The 27,466-nt window shown below is 35.9% G+C and overlaps 1 protein-coding gene across 4 annotated transcripts; it reads right to left on the bottom strand.

The window, feature by feature from the left end:
* Window positions 1–263: 263 nt before the first annotated feature.
* On the bottom strand, window positions 264–26,411 carry LOC18426421 (equilibrative nucleotide transporter 3). Of its 4 annotated transcripts, none has more exons than XM_088858360.1 (10): window positions 26,330–26,411; window positions 23,241–23,313; window positions 22,917–23,021; window positions 9,061–9,216; window positions 5,995–6,138; window positions 5,783–5,888; window positions 2,357–2,532; window positions 2,011–2,171; window positions 890–1,148; window positions 264–575 (listed from the first exon to the last, which is right to left on the bottom strand). In XM_088858360.1, exons 2-10 carry the CDS (start codon window positions 23,283–23,285, stop codon window positions 468–470), a joined length of 1,260 nt encoding a protein of 419 aa, XP_088714486.1. In that variant the 5' UTR covers window positions 23,286–23,313; window positions 26,330–26,411; the 3' UTR covers window positions 264–467. The 4 variants fall into 4 exon arrangements, 3 of the variants coding, with proteins under 3 accessions (XP_088714486.1, XP_006833131.1, XP_020518170.1); XM_006833068.4 differs by lacking the exon at window positions 26,330–26,411 and adding an exon at window positions 25,908–26,115; XR_016049453.1 differs by lacking the exons at window positions 2,011–2,171; window positions 26,330–26,411 and adding an exon at window positions 25,908–26,115.
* Window positions 26,412–27,466: the final 1,055 nt, after the last annotated feature.

The raw sequence follows: 27,466 nt of genomic DNA, 5'->3' as shown, positions 1-27,466 counted from the left end.
TGACCCATTTTGCCCTCTAAAAAAAAGTAGGCGAGCTGAAGTCAAAAATAAATTGTCAATTAATCCAATGTCCTAAATATAAAATCTAATAAGGCTTTTTTCTTAAAAATCCCAAGTTTTAACTATCCACTTACTGCTTTCGCTTATAAGTCCATCTATTTGATCATCAACAGCATAGCGGATTTATTTTAAAAAAGTGTGTGGTCTAATGTGCTGCCCTTATTTATTTTTAAGAAGATAAGTAAAAAAAATTCTAAAGCACATGGCAAAATCAGAGGTACTTTTCTTATTAGAAAACCCAAAAAGGAATATAGAGATAGCAATTGTCGTGCAACTGCCACGATGATCACATTCAACAGGAATTATATAATTTAAATTACTTACATAAGACTCTCTTTCCCCTTTCCTTATATATAAAAGTTGGGAAAGACAAATCAGAGAATTTCCAAAGAAAAAACAAATGTACATCACCAACCTTTGCCTATAAGCCACAACCAGTCAAGTACGGCTCCTGAAAATATACCCACAAGAAGGGACAGAACCAAGATGTTCCCCAAGGCATTTTGTTCAGGTCCCTGAAAAAACAAGACACTTCCATCTTTCAGATATTTATGTCAAAATAACATTCAATTCATTTGAGGCGTCAACTGAAAAGTGGCATTGCTAGGCCAAACGTAAGGTGGTTTGCAAATAACTAAATATAGGATATGATATGACTGCAAATTCTCCATTTTTCTAACTGCACTGACTGAAAGTATGCCACCAAGTAGACAGCCTCACCTTGTTTCTTCTTTGGTATTCCCACTTGTGTGTGTGTGTGTGTGAGAGAGAGAGAGAGAGAGAGAGTGGATTGACCAATGTTGCAATCATTATCTGAAAGATAACCAACCTTGTAACCCTTGGGTGCCACAGTTAGAACGCTCACAGTAAGATAACCATTGGTCAACCCCAAGAGGGCTGTCAACATGATCATCCAGCCTTGTTCCCCATACTTGGAGGTGAAATAAAATGCAGGGATCAATAAGAAACGGCAAAGTGTTGCTACCATTAGAGTAGGCCTTGATGTAACCTTCAATTTGTTGATCAGTGGAATGTATCTCCCAATAAGATCAAAGCCGTTATACATAGCTATCAGAACGAGTGCATACCTATAAATGAATATTTTCAAATCAGCAAAGTTGCCTTTTGCAGTGAATCTCCTTTTCAGGCACGTTTTATGCACATTAAATGAAAATGCAAATGGTTTTTCTTTTGATTAATTAAGAATTACTTGGACAATGGCTCTACATGGAATATGGTTCACAGGCAACCATCTTCTGTTCCTCGGTTCTTTTTTGCTGTTAACAGCTATTGCATTCGAACCTAATCAACAAGGAACAGAATGGTGATTTCTATATGTGCGTAAAAGAGTAACTTAAAAAGATTTTACTGCCCAAACACTAAGAGTACTAATTGACTCTCAAAAATATATATATATATATTATGAAGAGTACAAAGTAGCTGATTGTTGCTGATAAATGTTAAGATAAATGTTAGTGGGAAGGCTGAGGAGAACTTTATGCATTACACATTAGAATAGGAGTGTCCCTGGACACACCTATTCCAATGCAACTCATCATCATCAGATCCTTTTCCCAACTATTAGGGGTCAACTTCTTATTCCAATGCATTATGGAGAATAATCCAAGAACTTCACAGATCTATCATTTCGACCACCATGATCATGAATCTGAATTTTGGGATGTAAGAACAGTCAATCTTATACCCTTTTTATGGACCTTTCTTTTCACTTTTTCAGAGATCATTTGATCTACCTTATTTTTGGGGCTCCAGGTTCATAGATCTGAGGCACAAATCTATATCCAGTGATTTAATGTTTTTTTGGGTCCTAAAACTCTTGAAAACCAGGGCAGATGCATGAGTCACCTGGGCAGACTCACCAAGGACTTCTCGTTTAGAGAAAGGCATTAAACACACAAGCTAAGGTCTGTCGAATAAAATAAAACATACCATGAGCCCAAACTGTGAGACCCAGTATCCTCAGCCAGAAACCCAGGGAATATAGACAATGTGACGATATATATAAGAGCCATATCAATTGCGTAGTCTTTATTTTGAAACAATAAATCTTTGTTGCTAAGACGCTCTGGATTTTTTAGATCTCCTGCAACCTTCAATAATGATTGGTTTAGAAAGCAATCCGTTCAATGTTCAAAGATAGTGAGGTACAAGGCAACAAAAGTTAAATGAATTTGGGCAACAAAGAAGTTAAATGAATTGGGCATTCATGTGGGTGTGTGTGTGCACACGAGTGTGCACATGCACATGAGTAAGCATAATTTGGAGAAGTAATTACTCCTAAGCTCTGTGGAATTTCGATGCCACCCGCAGCAAGGTCAGCAGAGACAGTCTTCGATCCTTCAGAAGCAGCCTTAGAACGATAGTACTTCACAATCGGCAATTTGGGGAACACAAATGCATAGAGAAGGAGGCATAGCAGCTCAAACAACACAGAGATAGCGAAGAAAATAACTGCAATAGGAAATTGGTCAGGGCCATATCTTTGATATTTGAAATTTGTACCAGTATCTCATTAATGTATAAATCAGTGCTCAAAAGCTCAAAAAGCCAACTCAGTAACTCAAAACCAGGTGACTAGCGAGTTCTCCAATCAACTAGCAAAACCTTGGGTGAGTTTTTGTACCACATTATTCAGTTACATAGCTCCACAACTTGCCGAAGCAAGTTGACTTGGAGAGCTTTTCTTAGTTGATAACAAGTTTCTATCTTTGAATGAATTGAAGTTGACAGGCTCCTAAAATTAATTCCGACATGTGTTGAGTAGTGTAATTGTTAACAGCATGAGGACAGCCTAAACCATCACTAGGAGTTACAAATGGCACATGCCTCATGCAAAACTACGCAAAAAATAATATCTGATTACTGATTTGGAAGAACTATTTGAACTTTAAGGTACATCAAAACTAATCCATGGATAACCAACTTATAATATCCACGAATGAAACAAGTGATATTACTTGCTTCTGTGACATGGATAAGGCACTTTGTACCAATGGCAGAAGATCCATTATTCGCCAAGAATATCACATTTAGTTGGAAGAATATGAAAAAGGACATAATGGCAATAACAAGTACAAGAGAACTGCAAGGCCTAATCATTGTCAAATTTGTGAATTTAGGATAAAGTATTTATTGATTGGGAGCAGTAATTACAACCGACTCCACTATATTGTGAAATCTATGAGTGGAATGCATCAAGCACACTTTTCATGAGTACACAAAGCACATGGACATGGAGTGTCATTTCATTTGCTGCAAGAGCTCTCTACCCATGAGGACTGAGGAACAGTTGTTTGATATATTTTAAACAAGCTGGACAAGATAGATCTTCATTCACAGCATATGGACAATTTAAGTAAAATTGATGCTCACAGTTTATTATATATTGGAATACAAATTAATTACATCCGCATGTTCAAATGTTCATCTTGATAATTGTCAGTAAATGCAATGTGTAAGGTGAAATGAGGTGATTTGGGATACAAAATAACTGTTTTACATCTATTATTCATACAATGTTGGTTTTTATTATAGGTTTAAAATGAAAGTGTCTTCTTCATCTACTCCTTTACTCCTATTTTTTTTATCAAGTGACATGATGGGTAGAAGCAATTTTACCCTTTTTATTTTTAAAAATAAAAAATAAAATAGATGAGCCTAGAGGCGGCATTGACACAAAGTTAGAACTTTGGAGGAATGCTATAGAATCTAAAGGTTTTAAAATTAGCCGGCCTAAAACAAAATATATGGAATCCAAGTTTAGTAATAATAGGATGTAGAGACGAAGAAGTGGTTTAAGATAGCCAAAAAAATAACTACAAGAGATTATTTTTATATCTTGGGTAGATAACCCAAGAGAATGGAGGGATTGAGAAAGATGTTGAGTATAGAATTAGAGTTGGGTGGGCAAAGTGGAGATGCCCATCAGTAGTTTTATGTAATCATCGTATATCAATGAAATTGAAAGCGAAGCTCTATAGGAAGGTTGTAACACCAGCCATGCTTTATGGTACGAAATATTGGGCGATCAAGAAACAACATATTCATATGATGTGCAGCTTAGATGGGCATGTTGAGATGGATGAGTGGCAAGACAAGAAAAAATAGAATTCGAAACAAATACATCCGAAGGAACTTAGGAGTGGCTCTAATAGGTGATGAGATGAAGAAAAGTAGACCTAAGTGGCTAGCTATGTGCAACGTAGACCTAATACACTACCCGTTAGGAAGGACATTAGGTTCAAGTGGAAGGCTCTAGAAGGGCAAGGAAAAGGCCCAAAAGGGCATGGTTGGGAGTCGTGAGAAGAGATATGGTGACTTATGGTCTAACTAAGGGTATGACCCTTGATAGAGCAGAATGATAGAACCAGATTCATATAGCCTATCCAAATAGTTGGAATAAGTCTTGGATGATGATGATGATGATGAAGAAGAAGAAAAATAAAATAGACAAATAGAAAAAATAGATGGTTAAAGAAGGGAGGGGAAATAGGTTATTTTAAAAGGCCATGGCATCTCAAGTCATTCTAAGGATAACATCAGCCATAAACTCCTATTATCAAATTCTGGTTGTGTGGGGGTATGTAGTTATATATCATCTCATGTAAAAAATCCCTAATATTTATTTCTTTTCTCAAGCACACCTTATTTAGTTATATATGAAAAAGGAAAGATCGTATAGCACATACGTAGTTATATATCATCTCATGTACAAAACCCCTAATATTTATTTCTTTACTCAAGCAAGTCATGCAATATGTCCATTTTGACCTCAAGTAGTAATTAACAGAAAATAGCAAGTGCAGCATTACAATTATTTCATTTACATCAAAAAACATGTATCATACAATGGAGAGAGAATGTTAAGGTGCACGCTTCCAATGGAACCACAATTACTAAAAGGAGAGAGACGTGCAAACTCTGAAAATAATGAAAATGAGAACACAAAATTCAGAGTTGTCTTATAGCATAGTAGGGTGTTATGGCATGGCATAGGATAGCAAATAAAGTCTTTAGGATTCTTAAATTGGTCCAGTATGATATATCTTTATTTGGTACCGCTCTCGCACCCGCACCATTAATAATGGATGTCAAGTATGGAGAAGATTCTAAACTTTATTTGGATACGATTGAAAAATTATATTTTTGAAGCTCTTTAATAAAAGGACGGGAGAGAAACAATCCTGTGATCCAACCCTCTTTACTGCTTAATGAGTTCTGACAAAGAAATAACACCACATAACATATTTCATATAGAACAATTGAGCATAATTACTAGATGTCATACTTTCAGCCAAAAGATGAAGGAAATAATGATTTTATTTTCCCTTCTACTTATGTAAATAGCATGGTTTGCCTCATCCCTTATCAACTTAACCCAAAGAGCACCAACTTCTAATTTGTTAATAACTCAATAAGCTCCACAAACAGAATAATATAAACAGAAATTACCCAGGATAAATTTAACTTAAAAGTCACTAGATGTTCATCAGTTTCCAACCCCCATCATTTTCCTTATAATGCAGCAGAAACTGAGAAGCACTTAAGAGTACTAAATTGCTCCTATTAATGTTAAAAGATGCCAATCCTGATCCCTTTTGAACAAAAGAGCATGCATTGGATATACGAATCGAACAAGTACAGTTTCTTTGGAACCACCCAAAACCCATTTATATTTGTAACTTTAGGTAGAGGTGCATACTTGCCCCTTTACGAAGACCATCTTTGGTATTTTCAAAGGCAGCTTTTGTGATTAATCTCAAAGCCGATGTAAGAGCACCAGATGCAGCTAAGCCAGCTAGAAATGACTGCATTTTACAAGCAAAAGAAAAACTCATAGGAAGTTCTACGATAGTAAAAGAACATACCAGAGAAAAAGGAGACTATTTTCATTACTAATGTATAATTATTTACCTGGACAAATTCAGAACGCATGAAAGAGAGATCACCAACCATTCCTCCCTGGACATGAGCATCTGCAACCCCGAAAGCTCCACTAACAATGCATATGCCAAGAAAAGGTCCTATCCCTCCTGCCCCAGATGTCGCCAAATCTATCTGATAGAGAAAACATTATTGGATTAGAGAGATAGTTATTACATAGAGAAGAGGTGGGAGCGAAAAAGCATTTTAGGACAATCAACTTGAGACCAAATATGTTGGGAAACTATAAGGCAAAGAGCCATGGTTTATAGTCCTCTGCCTCTTAAAATAGACTTTATCCCCTTCGCTTTCCATCATTTCAATGGTTGGTTATGACACAATTGACTATTTTTATATAGTCAATTGACACTTTTTACACAATTGACTATTTTTTACATCATCATCGTTATAGCCTTTTCCCAACTAATTGGAGCCGGCTACATGAATCCTGGTCTGCCATTTTGCTCAATTAAGGATCATACCCTCAGTGAGGCTATTAGTCCCCATATCTTTTCTCACTACTTCTAACCATATCCTTTTGGGCCTATCCCTTGCCATTTTTTAGCCTTCCACTTGAACTAACTCACACCTCCTAATAGGTGTTGTACTGGAACTGTGTCACACATGGCCAGCCCACCTTAGTCTACTTCTCTCATCTTATTACCTACTGATTCTACACCACCTAAATTCTCCCAAATATATTCATTTTGAATTTTGTCCATTCTTGTCTTATCACTCATCTATCCCAACATCCTCATCTTAAGTACATTCATTCTATATTGTTTCTTGACCGGCCAACATTCTGCCTCGTAAAATAAAGCTGGTCTCATAGCTGTCTTATAGAACTTAACCATCAGCTTCATTGGTATGCGTCGATCACATAAAAATCAGGTTGTACATCTCTACTTCGCCCACCACACTTTAATTCTATGTGCAACATCTTCCTCAATCTCTTCATTTTCTTGGATTATCAACCCTAGAGTGCGCTCAATCTCTAATTGAATCTCTGATGCAAGACAAAATTATTCTCACTTTTAGTTTTTATTCAAGTTCAGATGATATATATTTTAAGTTTAGCTTTAGGATTTTGTTTTCAGGCTTTTAAGTTTCTTAATGAATTCTAGATATTTTTAAATATATGATTTATTTAATATTACTGGTTACTATTTACAAGTATTGTTCATGGATATTATTCATGGGTTACCGTTCATAGGGCATTTCTGAAGTTTTTAAATTGTCTAAAGGTATTTTAAACTTTTTGTTTAAGTTAGGATATAGGTGTCAATTTCTTACAGATATGGACAATTATTGTCCTTTGAACATTGAATAAAGATTACATAAGAGGTGCGTGGGAGCCCTAGGAGGCTAGCACATGATGTTTTACAAACATTATCTAAAGACAACAAAGCTTAGGCTTCAAACCTTAATCTTGGGTGAGGAGTAAACTTTAGGTTTTCTCTAAATTTGTGCATGTATTTAACTTTAAAATCTTGTTGTTTTTACTATTCTTCAAATTTTCCAGCATCAATTTGGTATCAAAAGTCAAGTCTTTCAACAACGAAACCAGGAAACTACAATTAAATGTAGGTTGGGCCAAGTTTTGCCATATCAGCCTATATCTTATTGATTTCAGCCCATTATAATTTCAGTGAATCCATAATAGCGAGAAGGAGCTATAAAAGGGTGATTTTTACAGATCCACTTTGTGATCCTAGAGATAAAGAAATTGAGGGACTTAAAAGACAAGTTCAACATCGATGCAGCAGTTCGCGAGTATCTATCATGGGCAAGACAGTGATTTTTTCGCCCAGGAAGATCTCGATTTTAACTCTTTTCACTCCCATACTCCACATGAAGAGTCGAGTGAGGAAAGTGATAGTAAAACATGTGGAAAGCCGCTCTAGGGTTTTCAATTTGAAGGAGGAAATTATTGATTTTAATGTATCTAAAATCAACAAGTCGTAGCTTGGGTTGCAATCTGCCACCAATCTTCAATACAAACTTAGATGAAGAACAAGATCTTGTAAGAGATCCAATCTATGATATTGAATAAAATTTTGTAGTTGAACCGTTCTTTGGGAAAAAAAAAGATGGATGACTCCAAGGAGAATCAATAGGTGAAGTTTTTGATTTAGTCATTGAATCCAATGTTCATCTCGAAGATGCACCCATGGTATGTACGAGGGTTGATCCTAGCAAGATTGTATGACCAAATTGATGCAATTTCATCTAATTTATATGGCTAAATAGACTCTATCGGCATAAGTGACCATTTCCTGAAGGTTACTCAAAAGTATTTATGAATATATCAACTGATTTTAAAGCGCCACCTCAATGCATGATCAATGTATTTTGCCTGGGGCAATGAACTACAAGTCCAAGGATCGAAGCTTAATGTTTGGGTTGAAGAAGATTGTGGAACTAATGGGAAATTCATCTTAGCCTACTTCAAAACTCGAGTATGGGTTTTTTCCTACCAGGAAAGAATGATGAAGGAAAAATTATTTTTATTTGAAATTTTTATTCAATTTCAAAAGACGAATATTTTAATTTTAATTCTACGATTTTTTTAGGGTTTTTACGTTTTTTTAGAGAATCCAGTGTTCTTTTTTTATACTTTTTATATATTATTCCTGGTTACTATTCATAGGTACAGTTCACAGATACTATTCACTGGTATTGTTTATAGGTTACTGTTCATAGGGGTATTTCTGAAATTCCTAATATTGTTTAAGGGTGTTATGGACTTTTTGTTTAAATTAAGACATATGTCAACTTCTTACTTGTTTGGACATTATAGTCCTTTGGATACTAAATAAAGATTATTTAATAGGTGCGTGGGAGCCCAAGGAGGCTAGCACGTGATGTTTTACATAAATTAACAAGAGAAAACAAAGCTTAGACTTTGAACCCCAGCTTGTGAGAGGAGTAAACTCTAGGGTTTCTCCAAGTTTTTGCATGTATTTGGCTCGAAAATCTTGCTATTTTTACTCTTCTTCAAATTTCTCTTCGTTACATTCCCAAATGTATTTGCGGATTAGTGAGAAGAATACTCACCACCAGAACTAATAGTGAACTACAGAAAAAGAGAAAGTATCCAGTTAAGTTGCGGCGCCTCGTATTGATCGTGGCCTCATTGTATGTCAATATCGCAAGCGTTCCAAGTGCAAATGGTTGATAAACAAGAGATAGCACTCGTGTAGGATGATACTTCTGCATTAAGAAGCAAAGTTAGTCTAGAATCTGAATTGATTAGTGTATGTGAGAAATATCAAATATAATGAGTATTATTGGTGGAAATATGACATCTTACACATCGTTACCACGATTCTTAAGAAAAGCACATATAATGAACTACACATTACAAAAAACAAAAAAAAAGGATTAAGCAGTTGTGTAATAAAGATATTAAAAATGCAATAAATAGGCCTTCTAAATACCAAAGTGTGAAACAGCCAAAATACAAAACACCTTATGATTACATTTTATTTTCACAAACACATAACATTGGCTTCTTGATCTTCTCTTCTGCAAATGAAATTAATGCAATGGAGAATTTCTAGAAATAAATCAAAGAACTAAAAATTTGATTGAAGATAACAATGAACATTTACAATCTTCATAGCTCTCTAGTGCAAAAACTCTTTTCAACTAGGAGTCTGAAAAAAAATTAATATTCAAATATGAAAAAAAATTCCCATACAACCTTTACTTATAATAAAATACCTACTTAGAAGCCAAGAAATCCTAATTCTCGTTGAAAAAATAGTCTCTTGGGTCGATAATCCAAGAAAATTGCGAGATTGAAGAAGATGTTGCACATAGAATTAGAGCTGGGTGAACGAAGTGGAGATGTGCAACCGGAATTGTAAGTGATCGCTGCATATTAATGAAGTGGAAGGGCAAGAGGCAAGTTCTATAAGACAACTATGAGACCAGCTTTGTTCTATAGGGTAGAATGTTAGCCAGTCAAAAAATAATATACCCACAAATGCGTGTAGTGGAGATGAGAACGTTGATATGGATGAGTGGCAAGACAAGAAATGATAGAATTCGAAATGAAAACATTTGGAAAAATTTAGGTGTGGCACCACTAGGAAATAAGATGAGAGAGAGTAGACTTAGGTGGGCTGCCCATGTGTGGCGTAGACCTAGTACAATACCTGCTAGGAGGTGTGAGTTAGTTATAGTGGAAGGATAAAAAAAGGCAAGGGGTAGGCCGAAACAGACATGGTTAGAAGCAGTGAGAAATGACATGCGGACAAATGGCCTAACTAACGTATGACTCTTAATAGAGCAAAATGACAGACCAGGATTATGTAGCTGACCCCAATAAATTGGAAAAAGGCTTTGATGATGATGACGAATAATTAAAACCTATAAGGACTCTAATTACTTGTCAAAAAGGGAAATGAATCATGAAAAAAAAATTAAAAAATCCTAAAACCCCTAAAAATAAAAAACATAAAAATAAGCCCCAAAAATCCCAATGAATACAACCTAAAATTTAATAATAAAAATTTCAAAGGGGAGTAATCATGTGTATTTTAGATGCATAGCATTGGAATGATTTTGGATCCTAAGCAACTGATTAAAACTAATCTTGGGATTGATCTTATTTTTTATTAGTTCTATTCTACCTTTTTGCTAACCATTGTGCAAAAAAGTGGACCGCCCAATGCCTCGGCGGTCCAAAAGGCCTGGGCCTAGGCCAAACTAGGCGGCAGTCTCTTGGCGGCCGCCTAACCAAAATGGAACCCACCTAGGCAGTCGCTCAGCGCCTAGCCCTGGGTAGCCATCCAAAGCTTGCGCCCCGCTTAGGGGCGAAAATTTTATTTATTTTTTGTTGTATTGATATTTTTTTAAACATAAAGGGTTTTAAGGATGGGAAACCCACAAGAACCCATTTTAGAGAAAAAGAAACCTCAAAGAAAACTAAATTTTGTGACTTTCATTGAATCAAAGTGTTTCTCAAAGTTATGGAAAACGGATCCAAACATCACCCAAGTAGATTTGATTTAGTTTTGGAGTTTTATAATCCTATTAGAGGGTGTTTTTTATTATTTTAGTACTAGAAAACATCTCAGAGGTAGGAATTTGGAGTTCAAGCAATCAAAGTAAGTGCAAAACTTTTATATTTTAAATTGCTTGTTTTATTTTGAGATGTCTTCTTCAGGATCTAGTTGAAGTGGAGATCTGGGTTGGAAATATGGATATTACCCGAATCCAAATGACAAAAATTGCATTTAATGCAATTTTTATGAAAAAGATACAAAAGGGGGCAAAAACCGGTATAAGAAACATCTTGCCAGTATTAAAGGGGAGGTTGCCCCTTGTAAAAATATTCTTGAAACTATTAGAGAGGAGATTAAATAATATATGAGTTTTGTAAACTAAAAACAGGAACAAAATCCTTGTCATTTGAATAGATCTATTTCTGCTACTTCTAGAAAACGTGATCCGGGTTGGAAGTACTGTTATAACCCAAAACCAAAGGATGAAAATTGTATAAGGTGTAATTTTTGTGAAAAATATACCAATGGGGGTATTAATCGATTAAAAAAACACTTTGCTAGTATTAAAGGGAATGTTGCTTCTTGTAAAAAGGTTCCTCAAGCTATTCGGGATGAGATTAGACAACTTTTGAATTTAAAAGTACCAGAAAATGATGAAAATTAGCCTTGTTCTATGGAAATATCTCCTCCAAGTTCTTCTAGAAGTGGTGATCCAAGTTGGAAGTATGGTTATAACCTGAATCCGAATGACAAAAATCGTATTAAATGTAATTATTATAGAAATGATACTAATGGGGCATTTACCGGTTTAAAAAATACCTTGTCGGTATTTAAGGGGATGTTGCCATTTGTAAAAATGTTCCTAAGGCTACCAGGGAGGAAATTATACACTATTTGAGTTCAGGAAAGCACAAAAGGATAAAAAAAAGGGTAGAGCAACTAAGACTCCTAGGGCGTCATCTGCACATACTAGTAAAAGGGAGGTAGAAGAGGAGGAGGAAGAGGAAGATTCAGAAGAACCAGAGGAGGACAAGCATTATATTGAAGAGGGAGACGACTCTGATGATGATGGCCGCGAATCTGATGCATATGATGAAGCTTACCCTATTCCTTCTGATGACGATGATCATGATGATGACAGAAGACTCTTGGTGTTGAGTGTGGAGTGTTGACTATTGTGGCCTAGACTGTATATTTTCTGAATTTTTGTATATTGTTTCTCTTATTTAGTTCTAGTTCTACTATCTAACTTTTGTGTGTACACTCTACAGTGTATCAGATTATTAGTGTATGCTTGTATGGTTTTACTGTTTTAGCATTGTATGAAAATATGGATTATGGTCTTATGGATTATCAAAATTCTCTTCTGGATTTCTATCTTTCTTTTTTAAACTGGGATTACGGCCTTATGGATTATCAAAATTCTTATAGATTATGGTCTTATGGATTATCAAAATTATTATGGATTAATCATTATTCAGTCATTAGTTTTTTTTTTTTTTTCAACTGGGCTACTCAGGTTCTGGGCGGCCTGGACCCCCATGGCCGTCTGGGTGCCGCCTAGCGCTTTATGAAACATTGTTGCTACCCATATTTACAAAACTATATTTCTCTTTCTATTTCATGTATTTTCCTGAGTCTGTGCAATTTTACCCAAGAAGCCAGAATGAAAAAACAAATGGCATTTTCCATCTCTGAACTTAGAAACCATTTATCGCCCTTGCACCCAAATTCCAACTGTCAAACCATTTTCCCCTTTGAACTGAACCCAAATGCCAATCTTTCCTATTTCGATACAAAACCTATTTTTCTCTTTATGGCAATAATGGCGATCACTAATTGGTGTAGTTTTATCATGGTTATTGTCTCCTCATAAATTCCATGGTGATGTGCTATAAGGTTTCCAACAGAAGAAGAAAATTAAAGCCATGAGTGTATGGAGATGGAGACCCAAAAGATACGAGAAGATTGAACCGATGAAGTTTTCCCATTTTTTGTCCTGTTTTTTCCTCCTAATCGAGGGAAGGACTTGCTAGAACTGCAAAGGAACAAATACAAACAGTTTCAAAAGAGTTGTAACTACGCAATTCAAATTTACAATAAATAAAAACAAACAAGTTAATATGTTCTTCTGCTTTTAACTAGAAAAAACAGCTAATGTTTCCTTGTTTCTAACTGGGGAAAAAACCATTGCTAATGTCCATCTTTGGAGTTTATGGGGTAGGAAAAGCCAGAAAATAATAGTCTATGTTCATACTCATCTTAAGAAGTAAACAACCACCCAAGAAACTAATTGAAGAGGCGAAAGACACCATAAAAACCATTGTCCCTGCTAATTTCCCTGCCTTTCTTTTTTTATTTTTGGTTTGAAAGCAAAAGAATATATTATGATATTGCTGAAAAAGATCGTGACCTGCAATCAGAAGGATTTTAAAAAAGTGCAGTGGTGGTTTGATCCTCTTCTAGGGGTATTTTTCTCCTTGTGCTGCATGCACAATTTAGGGGCAAAAATTCAATGCTCTCTTCATTATTATAACTCACATGCATATATAGGCATTACCCAACCCCGCTCCATACAATATTCAAATTAAGAAACTATAAAAAAAAAACTCCCCAAATCTTATTCGAATATTCTAGATTAGAAAGTTAACTATCCAAGCTGCAATCCTATTATTCTACCTAAGTTCATCCCTTTATTCTAGCCTACGGTTAGTGGTCAATCATTACCCCTCTTGATCGTTCACCTCCAAGTCGGCATCACCATCTGGCATAAACAATTGTTGGGACATACACTTGTGGTCTAGTGCGAACTTCTCGTATTAAAGCAAAGGCCCTTGTATCTATACTCCTCCATCTCCACATAGGTCAATTTCTTAATCTCAGGGTTTCTTAACTTAGAAGCCATGGATAAGGGTACGGTAGCCTCCTTCAAGTTACTTTAGTTCTTTCCTCTGTGCCTAAGGCATTGTAGTTCTTCCTCTTCCATATGTGCAAGGCTGATCATGGTTGTCAAGGTTGAGAGCTGGAACATTTGGACCTCAATCCCAATCTCTTCCTTTACGCCCCTGATAAGCGCCTGATCAAACCATTTTCCATCCACCTATCCAACCAATTCGCTAGTTGCCAACAAAGTGTCTGATATTCTCAAAGAGTCCCATCCACCAAAATTGGCTGCATCAAAATCTTTGTACTCCATGCTTCTGAAATGACCACATGTAGTGCTTTAACAAGATCCATGTCTTTCAATACCATTGAAACCACTACAAAACATCTCCTTCAAAGTGGAAAGATTCCAAGAGAACCTTTTGTTCCTCCCGCATGTTACAGAATTTGTTGTTCCTCCCGCGTGTTATAGAATTTGAAGAATTGCTCCACGCAATAAATCCCACCAGTTGGATCAACACGATTAAACTTGGGAAAATCTAGGCGAGTACCAGGCTTGGATTGGGGCTCCACCCTCTCCGGGAAGAAACATTCCTCCATGGGGCACATCTACCTTGGTCCTCCCACCCTTGATTGATCGACCATACCACAACATCTTTTGGCATCAAAGACGCTAATTGCTCATATTGAAGACACATAGCAGTGAGGTTCTCACATATCTTGCGCAGCAATCCCGAATGTTGTGGCACCTCTCCTTCGAGCTTTTCTATTATTACTTCCATTGCACATTCAGCAATCACGAATGCTGTGGTACCTCTCCTTCGAGCGTTTCTATTATTACTTCCATGCCTTGCACATTCAGAGCCTTCAGACTAGCTTTGGGCAAACCATGCTCAATGCTTTAATACCAAATGCTACATTCTTCATGGAAAAGTCCATAATCTGCAGTCAGAAGGATAGAAAAGTGGAATGGTGGTCTGATACTCTTTGAGGGGGATCTTCCACCTTGAGCCACATTCACAACTAAGGGACACAAAATTGATCTTTCTTTACCATTGTAACTCATGTACATGTATAGGCATTCCCCGACCCCACCCCATACATTATTCAAACTAAGATACTATCAAATCAAGAAACTCCCCAAATCTTATACAAATATTCAAATTAGATAAGTTAACTACCTAAGCTGTTGATCCCTTTATTCTATCAAAACTAATCTATTTATTCTAGCCTACTTCCCAACATTCCATTCCATTAAATCAACCTTATCCTCAGGGATGGAAATCTAGGAAGCGCTCACTCCTTACCCCTCTCGATCATCCGCCTCCAAGCTGGCATCACCATCTCGCATAAACAACCATTGGCTTAAACGTGGCCCAGTGTCCACTTTTCATTACAATTATGGCAAAGACCGCTGTCTCTATGCTCCATCTCAGCCTAGGTCAATTTCTTAATTGCAAGGGTTCCCGATTTAGAAGTCGTCGATGAGGCTATGGTAGCCTCCTACCAGTTAAATTGGTTTTTTTCGTTTGCACGCCACGTATTGTAGTTTTATTCCTCCATACATACAAGGCTGTTGAGGGCCGGAACGTTTGGACCTCTTCCCAATCTCTTCCTTTAGGTCCCCCGATAAACCAAATCAAAGCCTTTTTCATCCACCTATTCAACCAATTTGGCAGTCACTCAAAAATGTCTTGATATATTCTCGAAGGGTTCCCGTTTGATGTAATTTAGAAAGGGCTGCATAAAAATCTTTGCATTCCATGGTTCTAAAATGAACACAGTGCTTTAATAAGATCCGTTCCTTTTCTTGCTATACAATAAATCCACCCAGTTGGATCACCGTTATTAAACTTGGGAAAATCTAAATGTTTAGCAGGCTAGGATCGAGGCTCCACCCACTCCACTGCAAAATATCTTTTTGTGGCGCGCATCTACATCGGTCCTCCCACCTCGATTGATCAACTGTTCCTCAGTATCTTTTGGCATCAATGACGCTAACTGCTATATTGAAGACACATAGCGGCGAGGGACATACGTATCTAACACAGCAGTCTTGAATGTTGTTGCACCTCTCCCTCAAGCATTTCTATTTTTGCTTCCATGCGCCACACATTGAGAGCCTTCTGACCAGCTTTGGGCATACCAGGCCCGACGCTCTAATACCAAATTTTATGATCTTACTGGAAAAGTTTATAACCTGAAATGAAGGATAGAAAAGTGGGATGGTGGTTTGATTCTCTTTGAGGGCGATCTTCCTCCTTGTGCTACATGCAGAGTTTAGGGGCAAAAACTAATGTTTCTTCACTATTGTAACTCAGTATATATATAAGCATTCCCCAACCCCACTCCCATACAATAATCAGATTAAGAAATTACCAAATCAAGAAACTGCCAAAATCTTACTCAAATATTCAAATTACATAAGTCAACTAACCAGGCTTTTAAAATTAGCCAGACTTATGCAAAATATATAGAGTGCAAGTTTAGTAATAATAGGAGTACAAACGAGTAAGAAGTTAATATTGATGGTTGAGAAAAATCTAAGAGATTATTTTCGATATCTTAGGAATGGAGGGATTGAGGAAGATGTCAAGTATAGAATTAGAGCGGGGTGGATGAAGTAGAGATGTGCATCCGGAGTTTTATGTGACCACTGCATACCAATAAAATTGAAGAGGAAGTTCTAGAGGACTACTGTAAGACCAGCCATGCTTTATGGGACGGAATGTTAGATAGTCAAGAAATACTTTCATAGGAGTGTAGCTGAGGTGAGGATGTTGACATGGATGGGTGGCAAGACAAGCAAGGATATAATTCGGAATGAATATATCCAAAGGGACTTAGGGGCTACTCCAATAGGCGATATAATGTAGGAAAATAGACTTGGGTAGACGGGCAACGTGCAGTATAGACCTAATACAACATCAATTAGGTGGGCGATTTGGTTCAAGTGGAAGGATCTAAAAGGGTAAAGGGAAGGCCCAAAAGGACATGATTGGAAGTAGTGACAAGAGATATGTTGACTCATGGTCTGACTGAGGGTATATCCCTTGATAGAGCATAATGACGAAATGGTAATTGTGTAGCAAACCCCAGATAATTGGGATAAGGCTTTCATGATGATCATGAAGAACTAACCAAGCTACTAATCCATTTATTCTAGCTAAGCTAATCCCTTTATTCTAGCCTATAGTTTCCTAACATTCCACTCCTTCAAATCAACCTTGTCCTCAATTTGAAATCTAGGATGCGCTCACTCCTTACCTTTCTTGAGCATCGGCCTCCCAGGTGGTATCACCATCTAGCATAAATAGCTATTGAGGATTACACATGTGACCCAACCCAAAATTTTTGTCATACTTATAGCAGAGGCCCTTATCTCTATGCTCCTTCATCTCGACCAGAGTCAGTTTCTTAGTAGCATGGGTTCCGGTCTTAGAAGCTATCAACAAAGGTATGGTAGCCTTTTGCCAGTTAAATTGGCCTTTTCCTCTGCACCTAAGGCTTTGTAGTTTTTCTTTTTCCATACATGCAAGGCCGATTGTAGCCATCAAGGTTGTCAGCCATAACATTTGGACGTCGGTCCCAATTTTTTTGTTTAAGCCCCTGATAAAGCTCCCAAACAAGGCGTTTTTTTGTCCACCCGATTTGCCAATTGCTCAAAAATGATTTGATTTTCTCGAACATTTTCTGTCTAGCATAATTTAAAGAGGGCTGCATAAAAATATTTATGTTTCATAGGTCGGAAATGAACACATAGTACTTTAACAAGATCCATTGATGTCAGTGTCACATGTGCCTTTTCTTACCATTGAGACCACCGTATTGCATGTCCTTCGAAGTCCCAAATGTCGACTATACCTCTCCTTCGAGCTTTTCTATTTTTTTTTCTTCCATTCCCCGCACATATAGAGTCTTCTAACCAGCTTTGGGCACACCAGGCACTATGCTCTAATACCACATGTTATGATCTTGCTCAAAAAGTTTGTAACCTGCAATCATGAGGATAGAAAAGTGTAATGGTGGTTTGATCCACTTCGATGCGTTTCATACTAAATTTACAGGCAAAATGATGCAGGAGAAATTTGAAGAACAGCAAAAGAGCATGCTTGTTCACCCAAACACACAAAATTTGGAGAAACCTAAAAGTTTACTCCTCACCCATGCAAGGGTTCCAAAAGCCTAAGCTTTTCTTTCTTTTCAATTCTGAAAAACCACATGCAATGACCACTTAAGGGCCCCTAGCACCTCCTAGAACCTCTTAAATAATGTTTATTTAATTGTTCAAGGATAGTAGATGTCCATACGAAGAATAAAATCATCCAAAAGTCAAACAAATCAAAAATTTGTAACGACAGTTTTACCCGTCAACAGTACCATTAAACAATACTCATGAATAGTAACCTTTACATAATAAATATGAAATTATAAAAGAAACCTTAGAATCCAAAATAACTTAAAAGCCCTAAAAATAAACCATAAAACTAAAATTAAAAAACAAATCCTTTGAAATTGAATAGAAATTAAAAATAATAATGGTTTTATTCTCTATCATTCTCCCCTAGTTGGAAAAAACTCATCCTCGAGTTTTGAAGTAAGTTTAATGAATTTCATTAGTTCCACAATCTACAAGCCGCTAGTATTGAATGCAATCTACATGAAAATCAAGAACGTCTTTCAAATCAAGAACCCTAGAGTGACGTTCCCCATATCTAGGTCTTCTATCACTTTCCTCTCTACTCGATTCTTCATCCCGAGCACGGAGGTGAAAAGGGTTGTACTTGACATCTTCTTGGGCGGAAAGATCACCATCTTGCCCATGAATAATGCTTGCAAACTGTTAAGGTAGCTCTTGAACGTGCCGTTCAGGTTTCTCAATTTCTTCATCTTTAAGATTACGAAGTAGGTTTACGAAAGTTCCCCTTCCACAGGCTCTTCTCGCTTCCATATGTTTACCGAACTCTAGGCAGAGAATCAACAAAAACTTCACTGAAATCAACAATATCTAGGCTGATTTGGTAAAATTGGGCCCAATATCAGCAAACCCTAGACTTGGCTTTAATTTTCTAGCCTTGTTGTTGAAGAAACCCTCAGCTTTGATACCAAATTGATGCAAGAGATATTTGAATAACAGCAAAAGAGCAAAGTTTTTTAGCCAAACACATGCAAAATTTAGAAAAACAATAAAGTTTACTCACCCAAGCTAGGGTTCCAAAAGCCTAAGATTTTCTTTATTTTTAATTCTAAATAAACACGTGGAATGACCAATCAAGCTCCCCACGCACCTCTTAAACAATGTTTATTTAATTGTTCAAGGAGATTAGATGTCTGTACAAAGAATAAAATCAATCAAAAGTCCTAAACTAATCTCAAATTTGTAATGACAGTTTTACTCCGTGAACAGTACCCAGTGAATAGTACTCATGAACCCTAAAACTAAAATCAAAATATGCATTATTTAAAATTGAATAACAATTAAACATAAGAATAATTTTCCCTCCATCACAAAGACTTGATATTTTCCTTTTTATTGTAACTCAAGTGTATATATAAGCATTCCCCAACCCTATTCCCATACATTATGCAAATTAAAAAACTACTATATCGGGAAACTCCCCAAATCTTATTCAAATATTCAAGTTAGATAAGTAACTACCAGATAGCCAATCTATTTATTCTAGCTAAGCTAATCCCTTTATTCTAGACTATGGTTTCCTAACAAAAATTTTCTACCATTGTGTCTAATTTAGTTTTTTCTTTTGTAGCCACACAAGGTGCTGGTTTTGAATCCCACAATACAAATTAGGTCATCTAAATGCTCAAATAACGTCTTCCTCTCCTTTGCTTACATAGCTCCAACAACCTTACAACATTTGTACCATAAACAACCTAATCTCGATGAATGTAAACAAAGCCTTGAAATCACATAGATGTAGCCATTGTTTTTTCCATTTTATCGAGAAAGCCTTACAAAAATTTCCCAAAACGACATAATTTACAGGTTGATTTCTACACAATACGAAACATCAATTTCGCTTATGCAAAGGTCAAAGAGAGGATAGACTTTGTCCTTGAAGTATGGCGCTTGCTAGGGTAACCTAGTTGTGTTTGAAAATCCATCTATGGCTGCAAATGACTCCACTTAGCACACTGATAACCCTAGATGAATCGAGGAAGAGAGGCTCGTTCGAAGGAGCCCTTTCTTTTGAAACCTAGATCACCCATGCCATTACTTTCTCATCTTTTTATTTTCCTACTTTTTAGTTGGAAAGGGGAAAATACTTTCTTGGATAGGATCAAAAATGTTTAGGGGCATTTTTGATATTGAAAGAAAAAATAGTTTCATGAATGGGAGAAGAAAACAGGATAAAATTGGAAATATTAAAATGCAAAATCAATCTCAAGATTTGCTTTAATCCAACTGTTGAGATCTAAAATCATGCCAACACTGTGCATCTAAAATACAACTGATCATTCCCCAATTTCAAAAATAAGATCGATGTCCTGCACCAAACTCCTCTAATTGAAGAAAACATGTTCTCGAGTTTTGGTGCATGCCAAGATGAATCTTTCGCTTAAATCATTGTCTTCTTTAACTCAAACAATGTGCCTTGATTCTAGGACCTGTGAGATATAGGCCAAATATAAATAGAGTGGTTTGCATTGAAACTGCGACTTTGTAATAAGCTGATTAGCTGACAAACACAAACAGTTTTGAGGACACCTTGAGAAAAGGGTAATTACAATGTGGATGGATTAATTGTGATAAATACAATTGATTCAGCGACACAAACATGTTGGAATTGCCTCATTTCAGTAACATAAACCACTGAAACTGCATCAGTCCAACTCCAGCCACACAACCTTGCAAGGATTGTCTTGGTTCAGCCCTATAACAAACCAAACCAGCAATTTCATTATCGAACGCTATATTTTTTGCCCGCAGCTTTTGTGATAAATAGAGACACTAGGGTTTCCTAGCTCATCTTGCTATCAATCTCTCCTTTACCATCCACGAGAGAAAGCGTCCCAATTTCCTCAACTTTTTCCAATGGTTCCTCATCAAAAATTAGTTCACGTACAAGATCTTGTTTTTCAACATAGATCATACCAACTACGGGATCAAATGAGAATTATTTAAGCTGAAAATCAGAGGACATACTGGCAATCAAAGTTTCCTCATGTGGCTCTATGTCGAAGATAAGATCATTTTTTTCATCCTCATCAAAGATAGATTTAAACAAGCATCAGTCATGAAAAAGATCATTCCTCCCCTTGTTGTGAAGAAGAGCTTCATCCATTTGTGGTAATGGAAAGAATTCTCATCCACGAATCCATATGATTCAGATATAAACGTCAGTCAGCATGAGTTGGATGCACCTTGTGCATTAGATCCTTGAACCTCCTTCTATTTGAAGGTTTTTGACATATTTCACATGTCAGATCCTCAGTTCTGCTTTTCAAATCATTGAATTATTCCCCATGTAACTTTGTCAACATTACGGCCACAAAACTCAAAACTTCTCCAGCAGTCATCGCACAAACTTGCAAATGGTCTCTCGGGGTCTTTGGGAATGGGCCTCTGATTCTAATAAATGCAGTGGGGAATTTACATAAAGTAATCAAAAACTAAAATTCGATTGAAAATAATAGTGGAAGCTTACAAGCCCAGCATTATGGCTCTCTAGTTTACTCAGAACTCTTAAAATAAATAGTCTTCAACTTTGAAAGGAAAACCCCAATACAACCCTTATTTATAGGAAAAGACCCTACTAAGAAGTCCTAATTCTCATTGAAATAGAAGTCTTAATTATAACAAATTTAATATAAAAATATTTACCACTGATAAAATAACTAGTACTTGAAGGACTCTTAACTACTTTTCCAAACAGCCCTCAAAATACTAACACTAAAAAACCCTAAAACCTGGAAAACAAAATGAAAAACACTAAAAATAACGACCAAAAATTCCAAGAAATACATCCATAAAAGAAAAATTCAAAAATAAGAGGCTTCTTGTTCTGCCTTAGAAACACTATCTGACCAATTAGGAAAAAGATAAAAGAGAGTTCAGATGCACTATGACGAGTCCTATATGTAAATCTATGCATCACTTTTGATTCAAGCCCGAAGCATTTTACTAATTAAGAATCAATCATTTTTCCTGTTTTTCCAAAAGAGTAAGTGCACTAAAAGAGAGTTCAAATGCATTATGATGAGTCCTATTTGTAAATCCATGCATGATTTTGATTCAAGCCCAAAGCATTTTACTCTTTTTTTGCAAAAGAGTTAGTGCACTACTTTTTTTTTGAAACTATCAGTTAATACACAACTTCATAAAGCCGTACACATTTTATTTAGTAAATCTAATCCACAACAACAATGGAAAGAACTAAAATTTTTACTTCTTTGCTCATAAGATCAGCGAATCAATTCAGCAGTCATTCGGCTTGCACGTACATGATTGATGTTGAGCTATGATATGTGGATGCAACCATTGATAAAATTACTGGATCAAGCCACTGTAGTTTCACATTATTCTTGCCAACAAACATGGATATAGCATCCCCTCACAAGCATCCAAGCAGTCTTAGCTATGTATTTGCCCAAAGAGTGTGTTATTACTCTCTCTCTCTCTCTCTCTCTCTCTCTCTCTCTCTCTCTCTCTCTCTCTCTCTCTCTCTCTCTCTCTCTCTCTCTCTCTCTCTCTCTCATCCAAAAGCTAATAATACCATGCGAGATGCTGCAGTTTCTATGACAAGAGTCTCGTATTATAAGGGAAAAACTAAGTCAACGTGAAATCACAGGTTCTTCTCGATTGGTAGGACTGTGCCTAACAAATTTTGTTGAGTCAATAGTATGCTATGTAATTTCATAAGACATCTAAGGCATTAAAAAATTCCAATAAGCCCTGATGTATCAAAGAGTTTTTTATAGTACAACTGAAAGTTCATCACAGTTCTGTAATGATGACAGCATTTTTATCCTATAATAGCATTCATTATAGCTTACCGGGAACAATTGACTATAATAATCTTCAATTGTTAACATACTGTTCCATGAAAACAGACATCCATTACCAAGAAACCAGCATATGGCAATTGCAGCAAACCTCCCCTGCAAACCACATGTCATAATCAGTTAATTCTTCTACACTTGTCAGCAATATCTCAAAACATGTGAAAGCATGAACTTCTAGAATATAATTTATAGAACCTTGAATCAATATGAGAACTTTTTAGATAGTAATTTGAGAAAGCAAATGATTTCTTCCATCAATTTTTATGTTTTGAATCAATTTGAGATCTTCCTCAATGGAAAATTGAGTCACACTACCTCAAGCCTAACTGAAGCCACAAGCTCATTAGTTCTGGTTTCCATGGCTGCTTTCTTTTGCGGACTCTAGTGACTGTCAGAAAATTGGCATCACAATACAAACAAATAGAAATCTTGCCCCAATCTATTTAAATTTAGTTGGGTTAATAAAGCCAATAACATGAATCAAAATTATTCAACTCTGCATAAGCAATTATTGATGTTACATGTACAATTCAAATAAAGGTCTCTGTAGTGAGCAAAACATCAAAAGACACTCCTACAACTTGCAGTAAGACCAATAAAAGAATGACAGAGTGTGCAATCAACAAAAGAAAGAATAAAGGGGAAGAGGAAAACAAACTCTAGGAGGCTTCACTAGGGGTTTTTAGAGCTCATATTTTATTTTGAAAGGACGGTTTTTAAACATGACAAACTAGGACTATGAGTTATAAAAGATGGGAAAGTATATAATGATTCACTACAGGGTTATGGTTTACAAACAGTAAACTAAACGTGACCTCAAACACCTTTTTTGACAATGGATGGATGATGTAACCTATTCCTCAGCTCAATGTCTGCTTTTACAGGGAAATGTTCATGTCAACTGTTCATACTACATCCACCATGTTGGATATCATTAGTTATATAATTTATGGCAATCAAAATAAAACCAACAACAACATGATGACTTGTAGAATACGAATCTCCAAGGCAGTACTCTCCTCTCTGTTTCATTCTAACAATTGTAATAAGAAAAAAGTCATTTCAGAATAACAGAAAAAAGTCATTTCAATATAAGAACTTTATTGTCTCTCATATTCTCAAAACAGAAGAGAAAAGAAAAAAAACTACGTGTCAGTTTGCAATATGCTAAAGGATGCTGAATAAAAAGGAATGGAACATTAATTTACACAAAGAAGAACCCATAAAGCTATCATTGTTATACAGTATAAATTACTACTATATGACTAATCGTTGCCAAAAACAGCCTCAAACATCGAAAATAGGTCGCAGAATGTCTAGCCTTATTTAATACAAAGTACAAAGCTTAGCTCAAAAACCCAAACTCTAGAACGAATTGGGTCACGGAGAAGAATTCATCCATTCCTAATTAATCCAATTGAGAAATGTTTAATGACTATAGTAAGTATATGGAATTCATTTTTCCTTTTGCATAGGTCAACAGTAGAAATCAAACTTACGCTGTAGCATTGCAATCATCAACAACTAATCAAGCAAAACCAGGTCCTGTTGTATACTAAGTCTCTAAAGTTCCTGATAATGCTAATTGCATATAAATGCTCTATAATCCAACATTCAACTGATTTTAATAAAAGAATTGGGACCTGACACAATAATTCCTTAAGACACCAGATAATATATAGAACGACAAAAGTTCAAACACCCAGCAGGGGCTTGAGGCTTGGTGCCTGCCTGAGCCAAGTAACTTGAGCAAGTCCGAGTGGACTTGGAAGTAGTGTATGAGCATAAAAAAAGGCTAAAACATGGGGGGAAAATTACAAATTTACTTAAAATAAACATAAAGGTAAAAAGCAAAAGAAGTTATATGGGGCATTCGGAGTCTATGAAGATGGACAAACGTTCTAAAAATATGGAATAAGGAAGAATTTGGGTTATAACTTGAAACAATTCTGATAAATTGTTTTAGAAAAAAGAAAAAATAGGAAAATAGAAACTATAATGAGAAAATTTCACAAATTAAGGAAAAAAATCATGTCCACATCATGTGATTGGTGGAAGGGTGCACAAGGCCATATCCAATGGACAAGAATTAGTCTTATATTTTATTTTTTATTTAAATAATATATTTATTTGAATTTTTTTGGTGTAGGTGTATTTTTATAAATATAATTAAGTTAATCAATATTTTAAATAGAAAAATGGTATTTTGATCATTTTTCTATTTAAAATATTTTTTAATCATTTTTATTCAATTCTACTCATAAAAATGAAGTTAATACCAAATTTTATATTAATCATTTTTAATAAAAAAAAATATAATACAAAATTCAATTTTGAGCCTTGGATGAGGCTGTTTCAATCTGAACCATTAAAAGGCGCTGGTGCACCTTTTAAGCTCCCACAGCCTATGGACGCAATACCAAACCCTTAGTAATATAAATTCCTACAGAAATCGCCTTGGCACCCTGCCGAGGCTGAGTTCCTCTGGACTCCGCCCAACCACAGTGAATTTCGCCTCGATTCAATCAACAAACACTGACTTGCCGAATAGTATTCTCGCAAACAAATAAAACAACGGAAAATGCAACATTTTGACATCCAATTACAGTCCTTATCTTCATAAGCAAAGGAACAACACGAATCAAATCACAACAACAATTTAATATGCAAAGCAGCAATAAAAAACATCGACCCACAAGGAAAAACCAAGAAGTCTGATTTAAAAGTTTACGTTCCTAACCTTTTAATGCAACCGTATACCATATGTTATACAGAAAAATTACCCACTCCCCATGCTAAAGCACGCTCAAAATATATTAAAAAAAGATAACAGGGGATAAGAGAAGCAAAAAGACCTCATTCTATTCTTCATCATATAAACCGAATCCATAACAGAGATCCAAACAGGAAGAAAAAAAAATGGAATGAAAAGAATATTAAACACTCAAATTCGAATATTTTCAGTGAGAGAGAGGGCCTTGCCTTTGACGCTCCCAAGCAACGATAGAAAGGAACTGAGAAACTAACAGAAGTTGCAGTGTGACCAAAAAAATGATGTGAAAGAGAGGGGAAGAAGATATAAACACATGGGTCCAAAGATAGATAGATGCAAAAGCGGAACTGCATTAATCCGGAATCAATGAGCAACCAGTCTACTACTTTTTGACCTACGATATCTTCGACACCAAACTAAATCCTGCAAAATGAATGGGAAAGTATATACTACTAAGAAAATTACCCCTTTCTTGCGTAAAATAAGAATGTTACCCCTAAAATGACAACGAATACCACACCAATTTTGGGTAAGGCTTCGAAATCTTTTCTATTTTTTGTGACAAGGGTACTTCTATTTCATTAAATATAAATACATTACCAACATAAGCAAAACTCGAACAATCAAATACCTAAGATACAATCAATTTTCAAACCGAGCGCTCCCCTTTTAGCCAAAGAGTCCACCCATTTGAGCCTAATGTTACGTGGTGTTTTCAGTTCCCTCATTCACCATTTGATGACATTTAAAGAATCTCCTTACTCAAAACATGAAACGGTCTGAAACCTCTATAACACCAATCGAAGTCCTTGTAATAGTGACTCAATCTCTGCAAAATTAGCGATAACACATGGCCTTGCATAACATACCAACACATCTCCATTTGGATCCCTTATGAATTTTCCAAAACCAGCCTACCCCGGATTGTCACAAGAGCTTCGTATCGAAATATTCGCCATACACTATTTAAGGGCGGACCAAATTGCATACAATTTTGGCTAAAGCACGTTTGGTATGCATGAAAAAATTTTGTAAAAGTATTTTCACATAAAATAACTCCCTAATGTAATTAGGTGTTAGAATTTTTCACACCAATTGATCCCAATGTATTTTTTATATATATTAACAGTAAATTAATGTGAAAAATCTCTTGCACTTAATCACATGCATAAGTTCTTTTATGTAAAAAAATTTCTATAAAAATATTTTGTGCCTTTGTTTTGTTTTGGAAGGCAGTAGAGCTGTGGGGTGACTTTCTAAATTGAATTTTCTATAGGTAATTGTAACGCCCCAAAAAGGGCTTGGATATAAATTGGTCATTTAAAAAACAAAGTTGGTGGTCACTTATTATAATTTTTGAAGTTTTGAAAGGAAAGAACGAAAAAGTACAAGCAAATCCGTAACGACGCTGTTGACTTGATGATGGGTGCCGATACTACGCGTCCGAATCGTCATGGGCCCACCGAAAATCTTTTACCTTCATTTGGTGTGTCAGCGGACTCGCCTATTAGAGACTAGGTGCACTTTTACCCTGAATCATCAGATGCACAATCCGATGGCTAATACCGTCGTATCATCATTCGACCTAGACGAAGCTTTTAATTAGGGTGCGGATTGTTTGTATAGAGCCTAGGCTCTAAACAATCAAACTAAACCGTACTTTCAAATAGTATCAAGAAATACAATTTCAATATTAAAAAATTTTGTGATAGCTTTAAAATATATTTTTATATTTATTTATAAAGTTGAACGTTTCAAAAATAATATA

This window comes from Amborella trichopoda, chromosome 2 (assembly GCF_054954075.1).
Source record: "Amborella trichopoda isolate Santa Cruz 75 chromosome 2, AtrichopodaSantaCruz75HAP2 v2.0, whole genome shotgun sequence".
In the NCBI taxonomy this organism is placed as follows: Eukaryota; Viridiplantae; Streptophyta; class Magnoliopsida; order Amborellales; family Amborellaceae; genus Amborella; species Amborella trichopoda.
The sequence above is the reverse complement of the archived record's forward strand: the minus strand, read 5'-3'. Positions and strand labels throughout refer to the sequence as shown.